General features: G+C 36.5%; 3 protein-coding genes across 3 annotated transcripts; 2 read left to right on the plus strand and 1 right to left on the minus strand.

Annotated features, from left to right (window-relative positions):
* The first annotated feature begins 3,465 nt into the window (after nt 1-3,465).
* LOC108764643 (uncharacterized) lies at nt 3,466-5,127 on the plus strand. The gene is made up of 2 exons (XM_018512972.1): nt 3,466-4,034; nt 4,119-5,127. Exons 1-2 carry the CDS (start codon nt 3,925-3,927, stop codon nt 5,080-5,082), a joined length of 1,074 nt encoding a protein of 357 aa, XP_018368474.1. The 5' UTR covers nt 3,466-3,924; the 3' UTR covers nt 5,083-5,127.
* Nucleotides 5,128-5,747: 620 nt separating this feature from the next.
* On the minus strand, nt 5,748-6,534 carry LOC108764628 (transcription factor Adf-1-like). Its single transcript, XM_018512951.1, has 3 exons — nt 6,178-6,534; nt 5,934-6,102; nt 5,748-5,859 (listed from the first exon to the last, which is right to left on the minus strand). The coding sequence occupies exons 1-3, from the start codon at nt 6,317-6,319 to the stop codon at nt 5,748-5,750; spliced, it is 423 nt and encodes a 140-aa protein (XP_018368453.1). The 5' UTR covers nt 6,320-6,534.
* Nucleotides 6,535-9,806: 3,272 nt separating this feature from the next.
* On the plus strand, nt 9,807-14,521 carry LOC108764629 (uncharacterized). The gene is made up of 4 exons (XM_018512952.1): nt 9,807-9,861; nt 9,968-10,129; nt 10,853-11,991; nt 14,462-14,521. Exons 1-4 carry the CDS (start codon nt 9,807-9,809, stop codon nt 14,519-14,521), a joined length of 1,416 nt encoding a protein of 471 aa, XP_018368454.1.
* The last annotated feature ends 3,093 nt before the right edge of the window (nt 14,522-17,614 follow it).

Below are 17,614 nucleotides of genomic sequence, written 5' to 3' on the forward strand. Positions count from 1 at the left end.
CGTGTAGGAACTGCACTGGAGATATTTGCACACCATTTATGTCTCTCCTTTGCGGATCACAGTCTTCATGCATACTTTTCGCGTTCATTTTCGTTCACAATACTGTTCACAATAGTTTTTCAATGTGTGCAGTGTGGGCACTTGTTGCATGGAAATATATTGTACATTGGCACTCTGCAATTCGTGCAAAACCGACCGCTTAGTGCATCAATATAATCGTGCTTCCTTACAAGATACATTCCCACAATGTCGATGTCAGCCAAAAGGATCATGCATGCTGCACAGTTAAAGCACCACCCATTGTATAGTAGCATTGGATCATGCAATGTTTAGTACGGCTGTTCAATGCACAGATTTCCGGAGATGGCACAAATTTTTCTACACGATCCATATCGTATTTGCTCGAGTCACTAGCAAAATCAGTATCGTTAGATAGCACTTCGTCGGAATCTTGGTTCCTACTAATGCTATTTACATTGTATTTTGTTTTTTTTTGTAGACAATGGACAACATTCATATTTGGGGAATGAATACTATCCAAGTCGGTTTTTCAGACTTTTTTTTGATTGAGCAAATGGTCAGCATAACACCAGACCTACTATGCTAAACCATAGTTTTGTATTATTTTGTATCTGAGCCTGTATTGAAATGATAATTAGCTATACTTTTCACGCTGCTCTTATCGCGATCGATTCGTTCGTCTTCCAGGACATCAACTGTGGAACTGAGCGCTTATAATCCATTATATATTTCATTTGTGACGTCTTTGTTCATTTTCGTTTACAATACTGTTCACAATAGTTTTTCAATGTGTGCAATGTGGGGCATTTGTTGCATGGAAATATAATGTACATTGGCACTCTGCAATTCGTGCAAAACCGACTGCTTAGTGCATCAATATAATCGTGCTTCCTTACAAGATGCATTCCCACAATGTCGATGTCAGCCAAAAGGATCATGCATGCTGCACATGCAGTTAAGCACCATCCATTGTGTAGTAGCACTGGATCATGCAGTGTTTAGTACGGCTGTTCAATGCACGGATTTCCGGAGATGGCACAAATTTTTCTACACGATCTGTATCGTATTTGCTCGAGTCACTATCAAAACCAGTATCGTCAGATAGTACTTCTTCGTAGTGGAGAGCGAGTTGCCACTTTGAGAGCTCTATTGAGTTCGTCACGTGTAAAAGACTCACCCATCCACGACTGAATATTACTTTGTGTCAGATCCTCCAACTTCATCTCTTCTATATTTTCACTATTGTAAAACAAGCAAGAGGGAGGACAGAGTTTACTGATAGTAGTGTGAGAAATTGTAACAAGATCTTTACCTTTAGACATAGAGAAATTGTAACAAGATCTTTACCTTTAGACATAGAAGAAGAAGCACTTCTTCATCGGAATCTTGGTTCCTACTAATGCGATTTACATTGTATTTTTTTTTTTTTAGACAATTGACAGTATTCATATTTGGGGAATGAGTACTATCCAAGTCGATTTTTCAGATTTTTTTTTGGTTGAGTAAATGGTCAGCATAATATCAGACCTATGCTAAAACATAGTTTTGTATTATTTTGTATCTGAGCCTGTATTGAAATGATGATTAGCTACGTCGACTACGTTTTCAACGTTCGTACGCTATTTACATTGTACGCTATTTACACTATTTACATTGTATTTTGTTTTTTTTGTAGACAATGGACAATATTCATATTTAGGGAATGAATACTATCCAAGTCTGTTTTTAAGAGAAATCTGTCTTTTCAGACTTTTTTTGATTGAGCAAATGGTCAGCATAATACTAGACCTACTATGCTAAAACATAGTTTTGTATTATTTTGTATCTGAGCCTGTATTGAAATGATGATTAGCTATACTTTTCACGCTGCTCTTATTGACCGATTCGTTCGTCTTCCAGGACATCAACTGTGGAACTGAGCTCTTATAATCCATTATATATTTCATTTGTGACGTCTTTGTCCCTTTGCCTATTAAGCCACACTTTCTTTAAAAGTAGATAAGACAGCATCGCGAGTGATTCTAGTTCATATTTTTCACCTTATTGGTATGTTGATATAAACAGCATCAACGCTTTTCTTAACGCGTCGCGACATGTCATCGATCTTTTCCCAGAAAAAAATTGTTATCGACACTTCTCCGAAGAAATTTAAGGGCTGTGGGAACACAGTGGGATTTCATACTTTTCACTGGAGTACCATTTTCATTTTACTGTAGAAAAGTTATGTTTAGCGACCGAAGCATCGGCGCTTCTCTTAACGCGTCGCGACATGTCACCGATCTAACAGTGTATATAGACAGTGTATAAAGCTTTTTTCATTTAATCGTAAACTTCGATTACGAGCGTTAAGACATGTATCGAGTAAAAGAATATATGCGTCGAAAATTGATCGAGAGCAAGGGTACCATCCCTTGTCTCCAGATCCGCCAAGTCCACCACCATCTGGGGAAAAAGCGAGTTATTGGGAATGTCCTGGCGAAAAAGCATCGAAGTCGCTAACGTTCCTCATCATCATGAAAATATAAGCCATAAGATATGACATTTAGAGTGACTAGTGCTAATGCATTTTATTCTCCGCTGAAAAAGCGAGTAGTGATCAAAGAAGTATTCGTTTGTGTGCACCGTGAGTGATTTTTATAAACGTGCAAAAATATTTAGCGTTAATAGTAGAATATTTTTTCACTATTTTTTAATGTGATTAAGTGACAGTGGAAGTGAAAGTGACGGTTTTTGTGATTTTTTTTAGAAAAAATTTTTGTCGACAATTATGAGCACTTTATAAGGGAGGTACTTCAGATCTGGTACGAATACCCCATTGGAAGGAAGTGTTTTTTTTATATGCTAGATTTTTTTTAGCAAATTTGTGTTTCTAACGTTTTTTACTTTTCTTTTTTCTAGTACATCGTGGCCGATAACCTGCGGGCTGTCAGGCTACAGTTGCACAACGAGGTTGGGATCCTCACGGTTTTGTTGGTAAGTTCTTTATAAATTATAAACTATAATTTATAACTTTATTTCTAATTTGTAATCCATTTTTTAGAAAACGCATCGCGGCTGTATACAGATACGAGGATTCATAAACCCGCTCCATCAAAGAATAGTACGCGCGGAAAGGCAGGCCGACAATTGTTTCGGGACCAGTTTATGGATGTATGAGACGACAATAACTTGTTTCTGGCCGGATTGTCCGATCTCCAGTCGTATGAGCCTGAACCGGAAAATTGGGAGTGTGAGTATCATTAATTTATATGTGAATTTTTAAGATTACATATAGTTATATATTTTATATTATATATTGATGTACTTTTATATACTTATGTATACATATATATTGTTTCATTTATATTATTTTTTCATTTTACAGAAAACTACGGTGACAGCGGCGGCGACCGGGAACTATCCCCGCGTCTACGAGTATCTCCCCACGGGTTTAGCTAGGTTTACATTGGACGTAGGACTTAGACATAGACGTAGACGTAAGAATTGGAAAGATAGGAATAGCATGTTACCGTCCATATTGAAACTTAAGCGCAGACGTAGCCGTAGACGTAGGCGTAGAATTTTAAAATTTTAATATTTTTCTACGTCCAGCCAATCACGAGAGGGATGCCCGGTGTATACCATTTGCGCGGACACTTACCGGTTAACCTCTAAACTGTACCACGATTGATATATTCACTTTATAAAATGTATGAAATTGAAAAGTTGGAATTATTAAGATTTTGTTTAATTTTCACTGCAGTGGGTATGATTTTAAGATCTTTGCCAAAAAAAAAAGTTCGTAACAAGCGACGATGATGGGTTCATCCGCTGTTGAGAAATCGGGAAAAACGGAGCCAATATTATAATTTGTTCCAATATATAAAAGAGAAAGATGATGAACAATTTTTTAAGTTCACTCGAATGCCAGTCAACCAATTTGAAAAGTTGCTGGATCTTGTTAAAGATAGACTAATAAAGATCAGTCCAAGAAAGCCATTAAGTCCGGAGTTTCGGCTGGTTATGACATTGTAGTGAGTATTATAATAAATATATTTTTCAGAATTTTATTTTTGGGTTAAGCATATGTTATTAGATAATTATACGTATTTGTTTAGTTATCTAGCCCATGGACCGAGCATGCAGGTAGTTGCATGGAGCTTCTGTGTTTCCAAGTCCACAGTCAGCAACGTGATACGAGAGACTTGTGCAGTTATCTGGGATCAATTATCCCCAATTTACTTAAAACCACCAACTACTGAAGAATGGGAAACTAAAGCAACGGAGTTCTGGTATCGCTGGAATTTACCTAATTGTTTTGATGCGATGGACGGGAAACATATAACGATTCAAGCTCCAAAAAAATCGGGTTCGCAGTATTTTAACTATAAAAAAACGTTTAGTATAGTTCTAATGGCAGTTTGCGATGCTTTTTACTTGTTTACACTTGTTGATGTCGGTGTTTTCGGATCTCAAAGCGATGGTGGCATTTTTAAAGAATCGACATTTGGGAAAGCTATGGATAATAATGAATTAGGCCTTCCAGATTCTACCAATTTACGTGGAACTAATATTGCGTTTCCGTATTTTGTGGCTGCAGACGAAGCCTTTCCACTTAAGCACTATATAATGCGGCCTTATCCCGGAACAAATTTATCAGAAAAACAACAAATTTTTAATTACCGCCTATCACGTGCTCGACGCGTTATTGAAAATACCTTTGGCATTTTAGCCAGTCGGTGGCGAATTCTACATACTAACATAATTGCCGATGTTAGTACAATTGAAAGAATTGTATGCGCTACATTATGTTTACATAACTTCGTTAAAATAGAAGAATCGACAAGTAAGCAGCGTTATTATTGTCCAGATAATTATGTAAATCGTTATGATGATTCAGGACGTGTCATTCTTAGTGACTGGCGAGTAAACTGTCCTCAGATTGATGAATTAGGTCGCACAGGGACAAATCGTTCTACACAAGCGAATATTGATTTACGAAATACTCTTGCTGATTATCTTGTGTCGCCAGAAGGAGAAGTAGATTGGCAGTATAATTATGTAAAACGAGGAAGTTTTTAAAATGTATGAATATATTTTCAGATATTAACTATCAATATATGCATTTATCACAACATATAACAATACATACTTAGTGAGAAATGGTACAGCAAATCACATCAATTCGACGTACCATTTCTCACTGGATATATCCTTTCTTTGGTCTTGTGTTCAACTAATCGTGATCGTCCTGTTGCTGTAATAAAGAAATACAATTTGTATATTAAACAATATGTAAAAGTATGTAAATTTATGTAATAAACTATTTTTACTTTTTAAACTAATATTTATGACATATTATGTACATATCGTATACCTTAATTTTCCGAGTCAGACTCGAATTCATAGAGAAGTTGAGAAATTTTGAATTTCACATTTTTCACTTTTGTCTTTGTCATTTTTTTCATCGATCCGTATAATGAAATGCAAAAATTCCAAAGAGCATCATCTTTTGTATCGTCTTTTTTTACGATTGTTTTTTCTACGCCTTCGAGCATGGAGATAAGACGTTCCTCAGGAGGTAAAGGTTGAGGTTTTTTTTTCTTCTTTTGTTGATTTTCTATCTCCAACAATGGTCGTTTCTTATTAAAATCCAATTTTTCGGTACATTTCGAAGTTCCGTCGTCCCCTGTTTCCTTTTTTATATTTAACAGGTAGTTGCGAACACACATCTTCATCTATGCATTCTACTGATTCGTCCAATACATCTGAGTTTCTGGTGAGTTCTCATCGACATAAAGAATATCGTCTGAAAATTTATTCTTCTGACTGGCATTCAATGCTAAGTTACCAATTGACCTGTACATAACATTATTCCATATATATTACACTAAGTACAACAAAATAGAACATACTACAAAAGTTATTCTTACTTTCTATTTTGTACATGGGGTTGTAAAAATAGTAGGGTATTATATAAAGACCATTCAGTTTCCTGGTTTTCTGACGATGCACCAGACCCAGAAGGAATGTTTGCTTTTTGTCTCCTAACCTTGCTGAAACGTTTTCTTAGAACTTTCCAACGTCGCATAGCATCTTCCGCTGCAAATAAATTAAATATTTTATTATTTTTTTATTAAACAATTCGACAAATTAAAACAACAATTATAGACTTACAGCTGACATTCAATCGATCGCCAATAGACTTCCATGAATTATTGCAAAGTACCTTGTCTTTAAAACCCGGTAATTTTTTATCGTATAAATGAGGATTACTCTCCACCATTAAAATTAACAAACGATCTAATTCTTCGCTCATCTTTTTACTTCGTATTCGAAAATACAATCACTGATACTCGCAAAACAAACACTAAACTTTCGAAATAAAAGTAAGGTTAAGGATGCAGCTCTGTGATTGGTTATAAGGACCACGATCACATACTGAAAAGTACTTCAATGTAAACCACAAAGAATTTCTACGTCTGCGTCTACGTCTACGTCTATGTCTACGTTACGTTCTACGTCCAATGTAAACCACCCTTTAGGCTACGTAATATCCCCAAAGGGAATAACTTTAAGTGACAAACATGTTGAAGCAATTAAACGTTTTCCCGTTCCAAAAAACGTTACTGAATTACAGAGATTCTTAGGTCTCGTAAAGACGATAATGATCTGTTCCTGGCCGAATTATTCGGTCTTCGGTTGTATGAGCCGCAACCGGAAAATTGGGAGTGTAAGTATATATATTTTTTATTTTTTATTTTTTCAATTAAATATTTTTTATTTATATATTACTTCTTATTTTACAGAAAGTTGCAGCAACGGCGGCCCGCGGCGGCGACAGTGGCGGCGACCGGGGACCTAACTCGCGCTACGAAAACCCCCCGCGCTAACGAATACGCCCCGCGCCCCGTCTAGCCCCATGAGTTAGAACCCGTGTAGTATACCTACTAACTTGACCATGTAATGTATGTTATGTATATATAACACATATATGTACAACATATTTATTATATAGGGTATCCAAAAAGACCCCGGATTTATGAGCCGAACATGAATATGGTTATAACTAATCATGTAGGTATGTGAATTGTACTTTTATCGGCGTACATACATAGTACGCCAAAATATAGTGCGTTGACTTATGACTATGATTCATGTTCTATGACTCAGTTACGTACTCAATCATCCTTATGCTAAGGCCCTTACATAACGTTTTTGGATGAAACGTTTCAGACCAAAGTTGTAAGGTTTTAAGGTAAAGGGATGAGCGGTGCAGGCGAACCTACGGTTCGCCCCTACCACCGTTTACACTCCCCCTCACCCACTTTTCCCTCTGGTCCCCATCGCCCGCCTGCCACCAAGTGATCCAGAACATATATTAGATATCACCACCACAACTCTATGATCTAGAATATATAATGTTTTTGTATATCGAGTGTGGTCGAGGAGGTGATTGGTGGAAGGTCGGACAAATCAGTGGGCTCGAACGCGCATCATACAACGCCCACACACATCATCCACACACTCACTTGCCATGATCCAGAATATACAATGTTTTTGTGTATCGAATGTGGTCGAGGGGGGTGATCGGTGAGTCTGACCAATCAGCGGGTTCGATTGGTCCCACCACCGTCACTCTTCCTCTACCACTTTTTCCACCCGTCGTCAACCAGTCATTTTGTGATTTAGAATGTACGTTTTGTGTTTCGAATGTGAGCGAGGGGGGTGAGCGCTGCGGGACGAATCAATCAACGGGTTCGATTCGCCTCTCACCACCGTCATTTCCTCTCGTTCACTTTCCGCTCGGTCGCCGAAGACGCGTGCTGTACGGTTGTAAGCTTATGCAAGACTATCACTTTTGATGACGATTTATGGTGCGACGGGTCACGTTTTCTCTCTCCCCACTCTACTTGGGTTTTTTTCGTCGCGTAGACTTGAGACACCGTCATCGTTCTCGTAATACCGCGGGACTCGCTCAAAGTTCTCATTCGGAGAGGTGGAAGAGGGTCGACTATCGTTGGAAACATCCTTGAGAGTTTTTATTTGGAGGGGCGGGCAGGATTAACTTTCGCTGTGAGATCCTCATTGTTACTGCTCGCTTCCTCACATTCTTTCTGTTAATATCTGAAAAACAAACAACAAAAAATCACCGTGAGGGAGCGCATAGAGAAGTAAAAATGCTGCGTAGAGAAGCAAAAAATGCAATATGCTTACCTGTTACCCCTATCCCCGCTACCTCTACCATCTAATCGTCCTCCAGCAATCTGTGCCGCCTCTGTCTCCTCATCAGCCTCTGCCGCTGTCGCAGCAAGGTACCTTTCAAGAAATTGGTATAATTCCTCCTCATTAGATAAATCGAGGAAGTCGATTAATTCGTCACTCTTACAAGATGCGAAATTAAAAATCGGGAGGCTCTCGTCGAGCTCATGCTCGGAGCTATTTACTGATATTTAGTTTGACCTTGGATGGCGTCTCTAAGATCAGATTAATGTCACATTTTTTTAAAAAAATAAAACATGCTATTTTTATTCTACAATTTAGCAGCTGGTGTAGTTTTTCAAAACTACTCTTTTTGTTAAGTTCTTATTGAATTGTGACACTTGAAAGTTACAGTATTAACCAAGGTGTCCGGCTAGCGGCACTAAAAATAAAAATTAGAGGAACAACCTCCAATGGCCTTGACATATAACGTCAAAGTCATGGACTTAAACAAGATTTTAATGATGTTTAAGAAATATAAAAACATGATATTATATAATACTAAATTATACAACGTTATTAATTTTGACAATATAGGATGGGCTCCTCCATCGCCCATTTCCCGTGAAACGCAATCAAAAATTTTTCTTTGTTTCTCCGTGTTGTGCTTGGATAGGCAAATATTCCCACATCTATGTATGCACACAACATAAATAAAAAATATTTGTATGTAACAGTTATCCCGCATAGCATTTTATATTTTATGTACATATGTGATGTCGCGGCAGCGATCTGCCTAAAAAGGACAGAGTGGGCGCTTTACTACCGCGGCTAAAAGGGGGATAGGCAGCACTCAGAAAATTTTACGATTAATGACTTTGAATAATAACTCGTCGCTGACGCGATTCTGATACAGCAATCACGGTATACTCAGATTCGTAAGGGCGATCCCCGATATGGATCAAGTACTGCGTGAAGTCGAGTACCGTCGAGCGGCAAACAGTACACTCATTCACAGGCCTTGACCGTATGAATGTTCGACCACAAGCAATACAGTTTTCAGCTAAGGAACCCGAAGGATCGTTTGTCCCCAAAGTAATAAAATGACGCGATATACTCTGGTAGGACGCCTTCTGTAACGGGGTCTTAATCTCGTAACAATAATTACAGATATTATTGTCGCTTAATAAATCGTACTTATAGAATAGAGAACTGCAGCATAGGGCTGAGTCTAGCCAGTCTCGGTACGGTAGAATCACAGATTCCCTGCGGTTGTAACGTTCAACGGTCGGTGGGCACATATGGTAACGCTAGCGGAAACGCGGAGAAAGGAACATGTATTATGACTCTATTGTTTTCTAGAATTTTCTGGAGAGTTCTTGTCTTCGCCGGAGGTCGAGTGCGCAACACGTACCGAAATTTCTAAAGATTTCGAAAGCTTTGTCTTCGCGGAGAGATGGACGCGTAACACGTGTGCGGTCAGGATAGCTTACAAAGGATCTCAAAAGGTTTTGTTTCTCCGGAGAAACGGACGAGTAACACGTGTGCGGTAAGAGTAGCTTTCTAGCTATGGCTACGCAACAGAACAATTGGGAACGGGCATGATGACGTCAGCTGGCCAATATGGCGGCCATAAGCCACCACGTCAACACGATGAAAGTGATTTCTTCAAAAAATAAAATTTCTAACCACGAATACTGTTGTGTGTACGGCTGTAAATCTCGAGCTTCTAACAATCGGGAAATATCTTTCCACAAATTTCCAGAAAAAGGAAAATGTACAGTGGAAGTTACAAATAAGTTCGGCACAATAGAAAAAATTGATAAGCGTAAGGCTTGGATAATGGCTACACGCACTGGAGAAGCGGTGACAAGCAGAATGAGAATTTGCTCCTTACATTTTAGTGCTAGCGACTATGTTTTCTCAGGTAAAATGATTACTTTCTGTTCAATTTTGTTTACGTTGTTTATATAAATATGTATATAAAAATGCAATTAAAGTTATAAATTTTCCTCATTATTAAAATTACACGGAACGTTTCGACTGTACTTAGTCCTCCTCAGCCATGTATCAAATATAAATCAATCCTAAACCCCATAAATACAATGTACCATTTAAACTTTACATATTGTCATTAAATTTCTATCGAATTCACTCTCATCCGCTCAAATTCATATCAATCATTCTTATTTTTCATTCTTATTTAATTTACACGCTTAGATTTAATTATTTAAACACGCATCCTCACTCACATATTTTTTATATAACTCTTAAGAGTTATATAAAATCTAAGCGTGTAAATTAAATAAGAATGAAAAATAAGAATGATTGATATGAATTTGAGCGGATGAGAGTGAATTCGATAGAAATTTAATGACAATATGTAAAGTTTAAATGGTACATTGTATTTATGGGGTTTAGGATTGATTTATATTTGATACATGGCTGAGGAGGACTAAGTACAGTCGAAACGTTCCGTGTAATTTTAATAATGAGAAATTAATTAAATCTTTATGTACATCTTGTAAAGCTCGTTTTTGTTGACCTGGTTTGACCTACTGTATTATTGGTTTTTTATACACGAGCGATTAATATATAATTAATTAATTTTTTCTTAATTGTTATAAATTTTTATATTAATTTTTCTTAGAGCTAGAATATGAAAAGCCACGTCTAAAAAAATCTGCTGTTCCAACACTTCAACTTCCCATGCAAAAGATCATTTCTACTGCTTCAAAAGCCAGGGCTGAACGAGTTGCAAAACGAGAAGCGAAAAAAGCAAACAAAAAGGAGAAAGAAGAAACAGTAAAAGATACAGACGAGGCTGTTATTGCCATCGATATCAATGAAGTTGGAGTTGACAGCGCGGGAAACAATGAGACGTTATTAATTGTAGATGAGGAGAAAACAAAACTTAGGGACATCGATATTCAAACGGATTTCTATTCTTCATATTATGATCAAATAAAAACCGATCGTGAACTAAGTACAGCTACAGGAATTCCCAATTTTGAAATATTTCATGTAATTGTGAGTAATGTCAAGAAACTGTACAACAATGCTAAGAGTAAGTTATCAGTAGAAGCAAAAGTGATGCTGACATTTATTAAATTAAAACAAAATATTTCATTCGCTTTTTTGGCCACTTTGTTCAATTGCTATTCTGTAAAAACTTGTCGAAGGATTTTTGTAAACATGATTAGAGTACTGCGTGTATGTTTCGACAGTTGCATACATTGGCCCTCAAAACAAGAGATCCTTAGAAATATTCCAAACTGTTTCCTTCCATTTCCTGATATTCGCATAATATTAGATTGTACGGAAATACTTTTGCAAAAACCTAAATCTGTATGCTGTCAAGCGATAACATACTCTAATTATAAATCAAACTATACTTTAAAGATCATGACAGGTGTTACACCAGCTGGAACAATTTCATTCGTAAGTCGTTGCTATGGAGGTCGATTTTCGGACAAAGCAATTTTTGAGCAAAGCAACTTGTTTAGTTTGCTAGAAAAAGGTGATAGAATAATGATTGATAGAGGATTTTTTATAGATGCACAATGCAAAGAACATGATATTCAAATCGTTAGGCCTCCATTCTTAAGAAATAAGAGTCAGTTATCAACAGAAGAAGCACTTCTTAGCCAACAAATAGCAAAAGCGAGAGTTCATATTGAACGCAGTAATCAGAGGCTGAAAGTATTTAATATATTGAAAGGTAGATTTCCCATTAGTTTGGTACATCTTTGTGAAGATATTTTTATAATTATTTGTGGTCTTGTAAACGTATGTTCACCTATTTTAAACGACGATAAGTTTCCTGTGTAAAAATAAATTTGTACATACTACAAATAAATTGATACAAATGTTTGAAACAAGAATCATTTATTATTTTTTTCGTACGTACATACAAAATGCAGCATTTGCTGAAAATAAACACGTTTTAAGGTTTCTACTAAATCAGTCACATATTCTTCGTCAATCGGAACAGGAATGACTAAAGAAGTATTGTCGAAGGATGCAAAAATCATTAAATCAGTGACTTGAACATTCATTATAGCCATGCATAATTGAACTTGCGCGTAGTACATGTGGCGTTTTTTTAAAGTACAATGTTCATCGAGATATTTTAACTTTGGAACCACATCGTCAATGTTATGATCTTTTCCATGAAAGGGACATTTTATTTCAATTAATTTTAATACATTTCCATTTTCGTCCAAAATAACACCATCTGGTGAACATGCCAACCACGGATTATTATTAGAAACTACCAAGCCACATTGGTGCACTTTCAGTTGATAATTATTCTCATATACTTCGCGAGCAATTGGTTCGTTTTGTATTCCGTGTTGTACATATTTATTGGAGTGTTCTTTTGGATAAAAATAATTTAAACTTTTTCTTTCCCAGTTGGGTTTCTTATTATTCGCGTATGTGTACAACTCATAACACCGAGAACTTGTGATTCTAAATTTACGCTCTTCTTTCCATGTAGCAAATAATCTTGCACTATCTATGCAAATCTGTCTGTAATCTCCACGTAGTCTATGTGTTGTGTTTTGACAGCACTCTTTAAGGATCCCTACATCTAATTTTGATAAGTTTTTCATAAATTCTGAAGTATTTGTTCGACTTATAATTACGTCTATATTATTCATGCAATCGTGGGAGACACTGTTATCATGCAATTCTATTTCATCATGTCTTCCATATCTAATTAAACATAACATAAATAAATAATAATAGCAATGTATAAAAAATAATAATAATTTATTCCTTCGTATCTATAATCAAATGTATAAAAACAAATTGTAAAAAAAATTGTAAAATTACTTTTTATTGAAATTCATTCACATATAGGTATATACAGTAAATTCATTCGTATAATTAAATGTATAAAAATAAATTGATAAAAAAATTGTGTACAATGATAACAACTCTAAACCAACTTACAAATGTTTTCTTATAGCACTTGATGAGACTGAAAGCCAATTTTGTTTAATCTCCTCCCCTTTTTCTGCAGACACATTAACTACTTCGGTTTTTATTTTTTGCATGCAAGGGTGATCCAGTAAAGGCATCGGTTCATACTGTTGCAATGCTTCTTTGGTTTTTTTTTTCCAGGAGCACTCGACGTCAGTGCATGACAGTTCGTCAAGTTTCGAAAGTTCGACTCTTAAAATATAAAAAGAAATGAAACATTAAAATAGAAAAAACTAAATTATGCATTAATTAATCGTCTTAGAATAATTTCTTAAATTGCATGCGAATTGACAGTTATATATGCGATAAACTGATTATATTTTAAAACTTTTTGTTCATTGAGGTTAGAAAAAATATTAGTTGTTAAAGTCATGAGTATATACTAATTTTACTTACACTACATGTATATCAAAAGCTTATTATTATAAAAAATTATAAGATTCAACTAAAAAAATAATTCATACCTTTGACAAAACATGAGTGCTGCAATAATATGTTTACATCGTCCGCTGTTTCCTGCTTTGCAGGAGCAGCACATTTTGACAATTTCTCCATTAGTTGAGATGCTTCCTTCAATTTTATGAGGAATTCCGGTTTTCAAACTAGATGTTTGCAAACATCTTGCAATTAATTGTATCATTCTATTTTCGGTTTGCGGTAAACGACCACAAGATACGATATGTCCAGCTTGTAATAGTTTCTCTCCTTCCACGATATTTCGAGACGACAGAGTTGAGTCTGCATATCTGCAGATTTCTAACAATGTTAGAAACATGATTCACTTTACACTAATTAATGCTTTCTTCTTTATATCTACAAAACTGCGTGAGCACACATATGTCTCACGTGTTGACGTGGTGGCTTATGGCCGCCATATTGGCCAGCTGACGTCATCATGCCCGTTCCCAATAGGTTTCGCGTTTCTCTTCCCGTCGGCGGGTGATCGCGTCGGGAGGATGACCCAAGTCAACCGCTTTCTTATTGTCTTTGAACAAGAACGTTAACGGACGCCTAGAATTTTCTACCGTTTAGTGCTTCGTATAGCGCATGATATTCTCGAGCATTTATGCAATATAAGTATATTTGATCGTGCAGTACATTTGATCATACGATAGAGTATTTCAAGATCGAGACTTGAGAATTTAATGTTTGTGCATCAATTTAAGCTAAAGCAAGAATTATTCAATTGATTATCGTCTATGATATAATACTCGGAGTCTAATGCTTGCTAGTACAATACAGTTATGCGTATGCAAGAGCTATTCATTAGCTTGGCGATTATATGATTATTAAGATTCAGAATTCATACGCAGATGCAAATATAAAGTGATATCTCTATGTGGATTTATACATGGAATCTGCTCCGCTTGTACATAAGGAATAGACGTGCTCGCGATGCACGCTATTAAACTAGAACTGATTTAATATCCGACGACGGCTCGTCGCTCAAGATTCGATCGTTACTATAAGAATGTGAATCTTCACTTACCTTTGTTGATTATCGACTTCAGAGAGAGGTTATAATGATTTCGATAGCTTCCTTCCTTCTTTATTTTCCTCGAAGGTTCGCGCGGCTTATGCCGTAATTATTAGGATTTATTTAATCGCAGATTTTAACTTCGCTCGCAGGTGTGTTGCACGTGCCCTTGGTATACTCTCAGGGTCGCCGCAAGTGTAATTCAACTTGCGATGAATGAGTAAATCAAAGTCGTGTGACTAGGAGTACCGTAGCGGATTCAGTGATCAATCTAAGCTTCCGCGAGTGTAGTTCAACTCGAGGCTGCTATGACGATTGAATCTGCACAGCAAGGAATCGCGCACTCGGTCTCGGAGGAACACGTGGGTGGACGGGTGCGTCGAGAATTAACACTGGCTCTAAGTTAATACTATAATTTATTGCTCGAAGGTTAAGCAATTATAAATGATTATTACAGTAGTTACAATATTTTATTATTAACGCTCTTACATATTAATTTGAGATTTACTCGAGGTAGAATTATCAATTCACGTTGCGAATAGTAATTGAATATAATTGAATATAGAATGCAATCTTACGTTGCGAATAGTAATTGAATATAATTGAATATAGAATGCAATCTTACGTTGCGAATAGTAATTGAATATAATTGAATATAGAATGCAATCTTACGTTGCGAATAGTAATTGAATATAATTGAATATAGAATGCAATCTTACGTTGCGAATAGTCTCTCTTGAACAGAGGAGACTGGGAACTTGTCGATCCGTAAACGAGTTTAAGAACCGGAGTCAGAATAACGTGTGTATGACTCGACTTCTTACGAAGCTCGGACTCCACACATTCTCTGGCTGTGACTGTTAGTCTGACCGTTTTGACTACAGAATTCTGACTGACTTGCTTGCGGCGTCCGCAAGTGAGTTTTGCTTCGCATTCCCTCTCTCCACGCTGGACCTTTGGTGGGGAAGGAGCTGTATGCAAGACGGATCTTGTAGGAATTGACGTTGCTGGCCTAAGCCTGGACATGGTAACAGACATGTCAGTAATTGATGCGTTGGTAACTGGTAGACTTGGTAAGTCGTGAAATGGTACGTTACCGATAGCGAGGTAGGTGTAGTATAGTATATGTAAGTATATGTAACCAGGAAGTTTGGTATAGGATGCGTGGATTATTGGTTACAAACATTCGATTATAATATCACTTTTGTGCGGCGCTTCTCATACATACATTCAGTCATAATATCACGCTTTATACGGCGTTTTCATGCATTCGATTATAATATCACGCTTCGTACGGCGCGATGGTCATGAGGTGTATTCATTTATAATGTCAATGTTACGCTCCGTACGGCGCATTGGCTGCCTGTTTCTTATATTTCAGGCGTACGAAGTGAAGATGCGGGTAATTATACAATGTATAAATGTTTATGTGTGTTAGATACATTTATAACTTCAATAAAGAAATATGACAATGTCACGAACGTGTTATGGCTTACTTCTAATGTATAATCCTTATGATTAGCAAATGGTTCATGAATGGGAATACGTAATAAGTCTCGGAGAGATTGTGTATAATATGATTACATATAATGTAAGATACAGAAAACGCATATGACGCAGTTACATGGTTATTGCAATACAAGATGCGCAGAATGTGTGTAGCGCGATTACATGATTAATGTATTGAGCAAGAATATAATGTGAGGTGTCTACAATATACGAATTGATATTCAGGTAAAAGAAATCAAAACGAGTGAGATGCGTCGCAGGGAACGTCACACATAGCAGATACATAAAATTTGAAATGTTGCTATATAGCAAATACGGAACAGTGCGTATGAATCGTGTATCAGATACATGTTTAATACCAATAAATGAACATTTTTTTTGGCCGACTTTTCTGGAGGCGATTGGGCTAATAAAAAAAATTTTTTTTATTTGTTGAAAATTTTTCTAAGTCCAACAGTTGGAAAAAAAGTCGGTCGAAAATCCCCGAAATTACCGAAAATCCCCAAAATTTCCCAAAACCCCCCATTTTTATATATGCGTCCATATAAACATAAGTCGACCGAATCGTCAAGTTAACGCGAACGCGTTCTTGATACATAAACCTTAATCGAGTCGACTCTTCATTATTTTGGACGTTTAACACTATAATAAAGAAATATAATAGCCGATTTAAACATAAATATATTGGATATATTTGTTTTAGTGTTCAAATAATGCTGGTTCAATGTATAAAATAAGTAAATACAAAGGATATCACAGTATTGTGCTAATGGCTATTGCATCTGCTTCGTACCGATTCATGCTTGTCGATATTGGTGCTCAAGGTCGCCATAGTGATGGTGGGATATTTTTAAATTCTATAATGGGTCACACAAAGATTTCATCAAGAGCAATTAAATATTCCATTGCCACTGCCACTTCGTATCAATGGACCGTCTCTTTCATATATAATCGTGGCTGATGAAGCATTTCAATTGAATAAATTTACATTAAGACCCTATCCAGGAAGAAATATAACTGCGCATTTACAAATACATATGTTTACAAATACATGTATTTACAAAGAATATTTAACTGCCGTCTAAGTCGCGCTAGAAGAGTTATAGAGAATGCTTTCGGCATCATGGTTGCACGATTTCGCATACTTCAAGGACCAATAACAACATCTCTCGAAACTGCAGAAAAAATCGTAAAACCATGCGTAGTACTCCATAACTTTTTGTTGTCGGAACCAGCTTGTCCTCCATTATTAGGGGATTTTGTAGCCTGCAATGGTGATATCATTGAAGGACAATGGCGACAAATGAACTTGGATAATACAGCCTTTCATACAATTGGGCGTATTGGAGGTCAAGCACATTCTCGCTATGCTGCCGAGAAGCGAAATAAATTCAAAGACTATTTTTTAAACGAAGGTGCCGTTCCTTGGCAGTGGGT

This window comes from Trachymyrmex cornetzi, unplaced genomic scaffold, assembly GCF_001594075.2.
Source record: "Trachymyrmex cornetzi isolate Tcor2-1 unplaced genomic scaffold, Tcor1.1 scaffold441, whole genome shotgun sequence".
Lineage (NCBI taxonomy): Eukaryota > Metazoa > Arthropoda > Insecta > Hymenoptera > Formicidae > Trachymyrmex > Trachymyrmex cornetzi.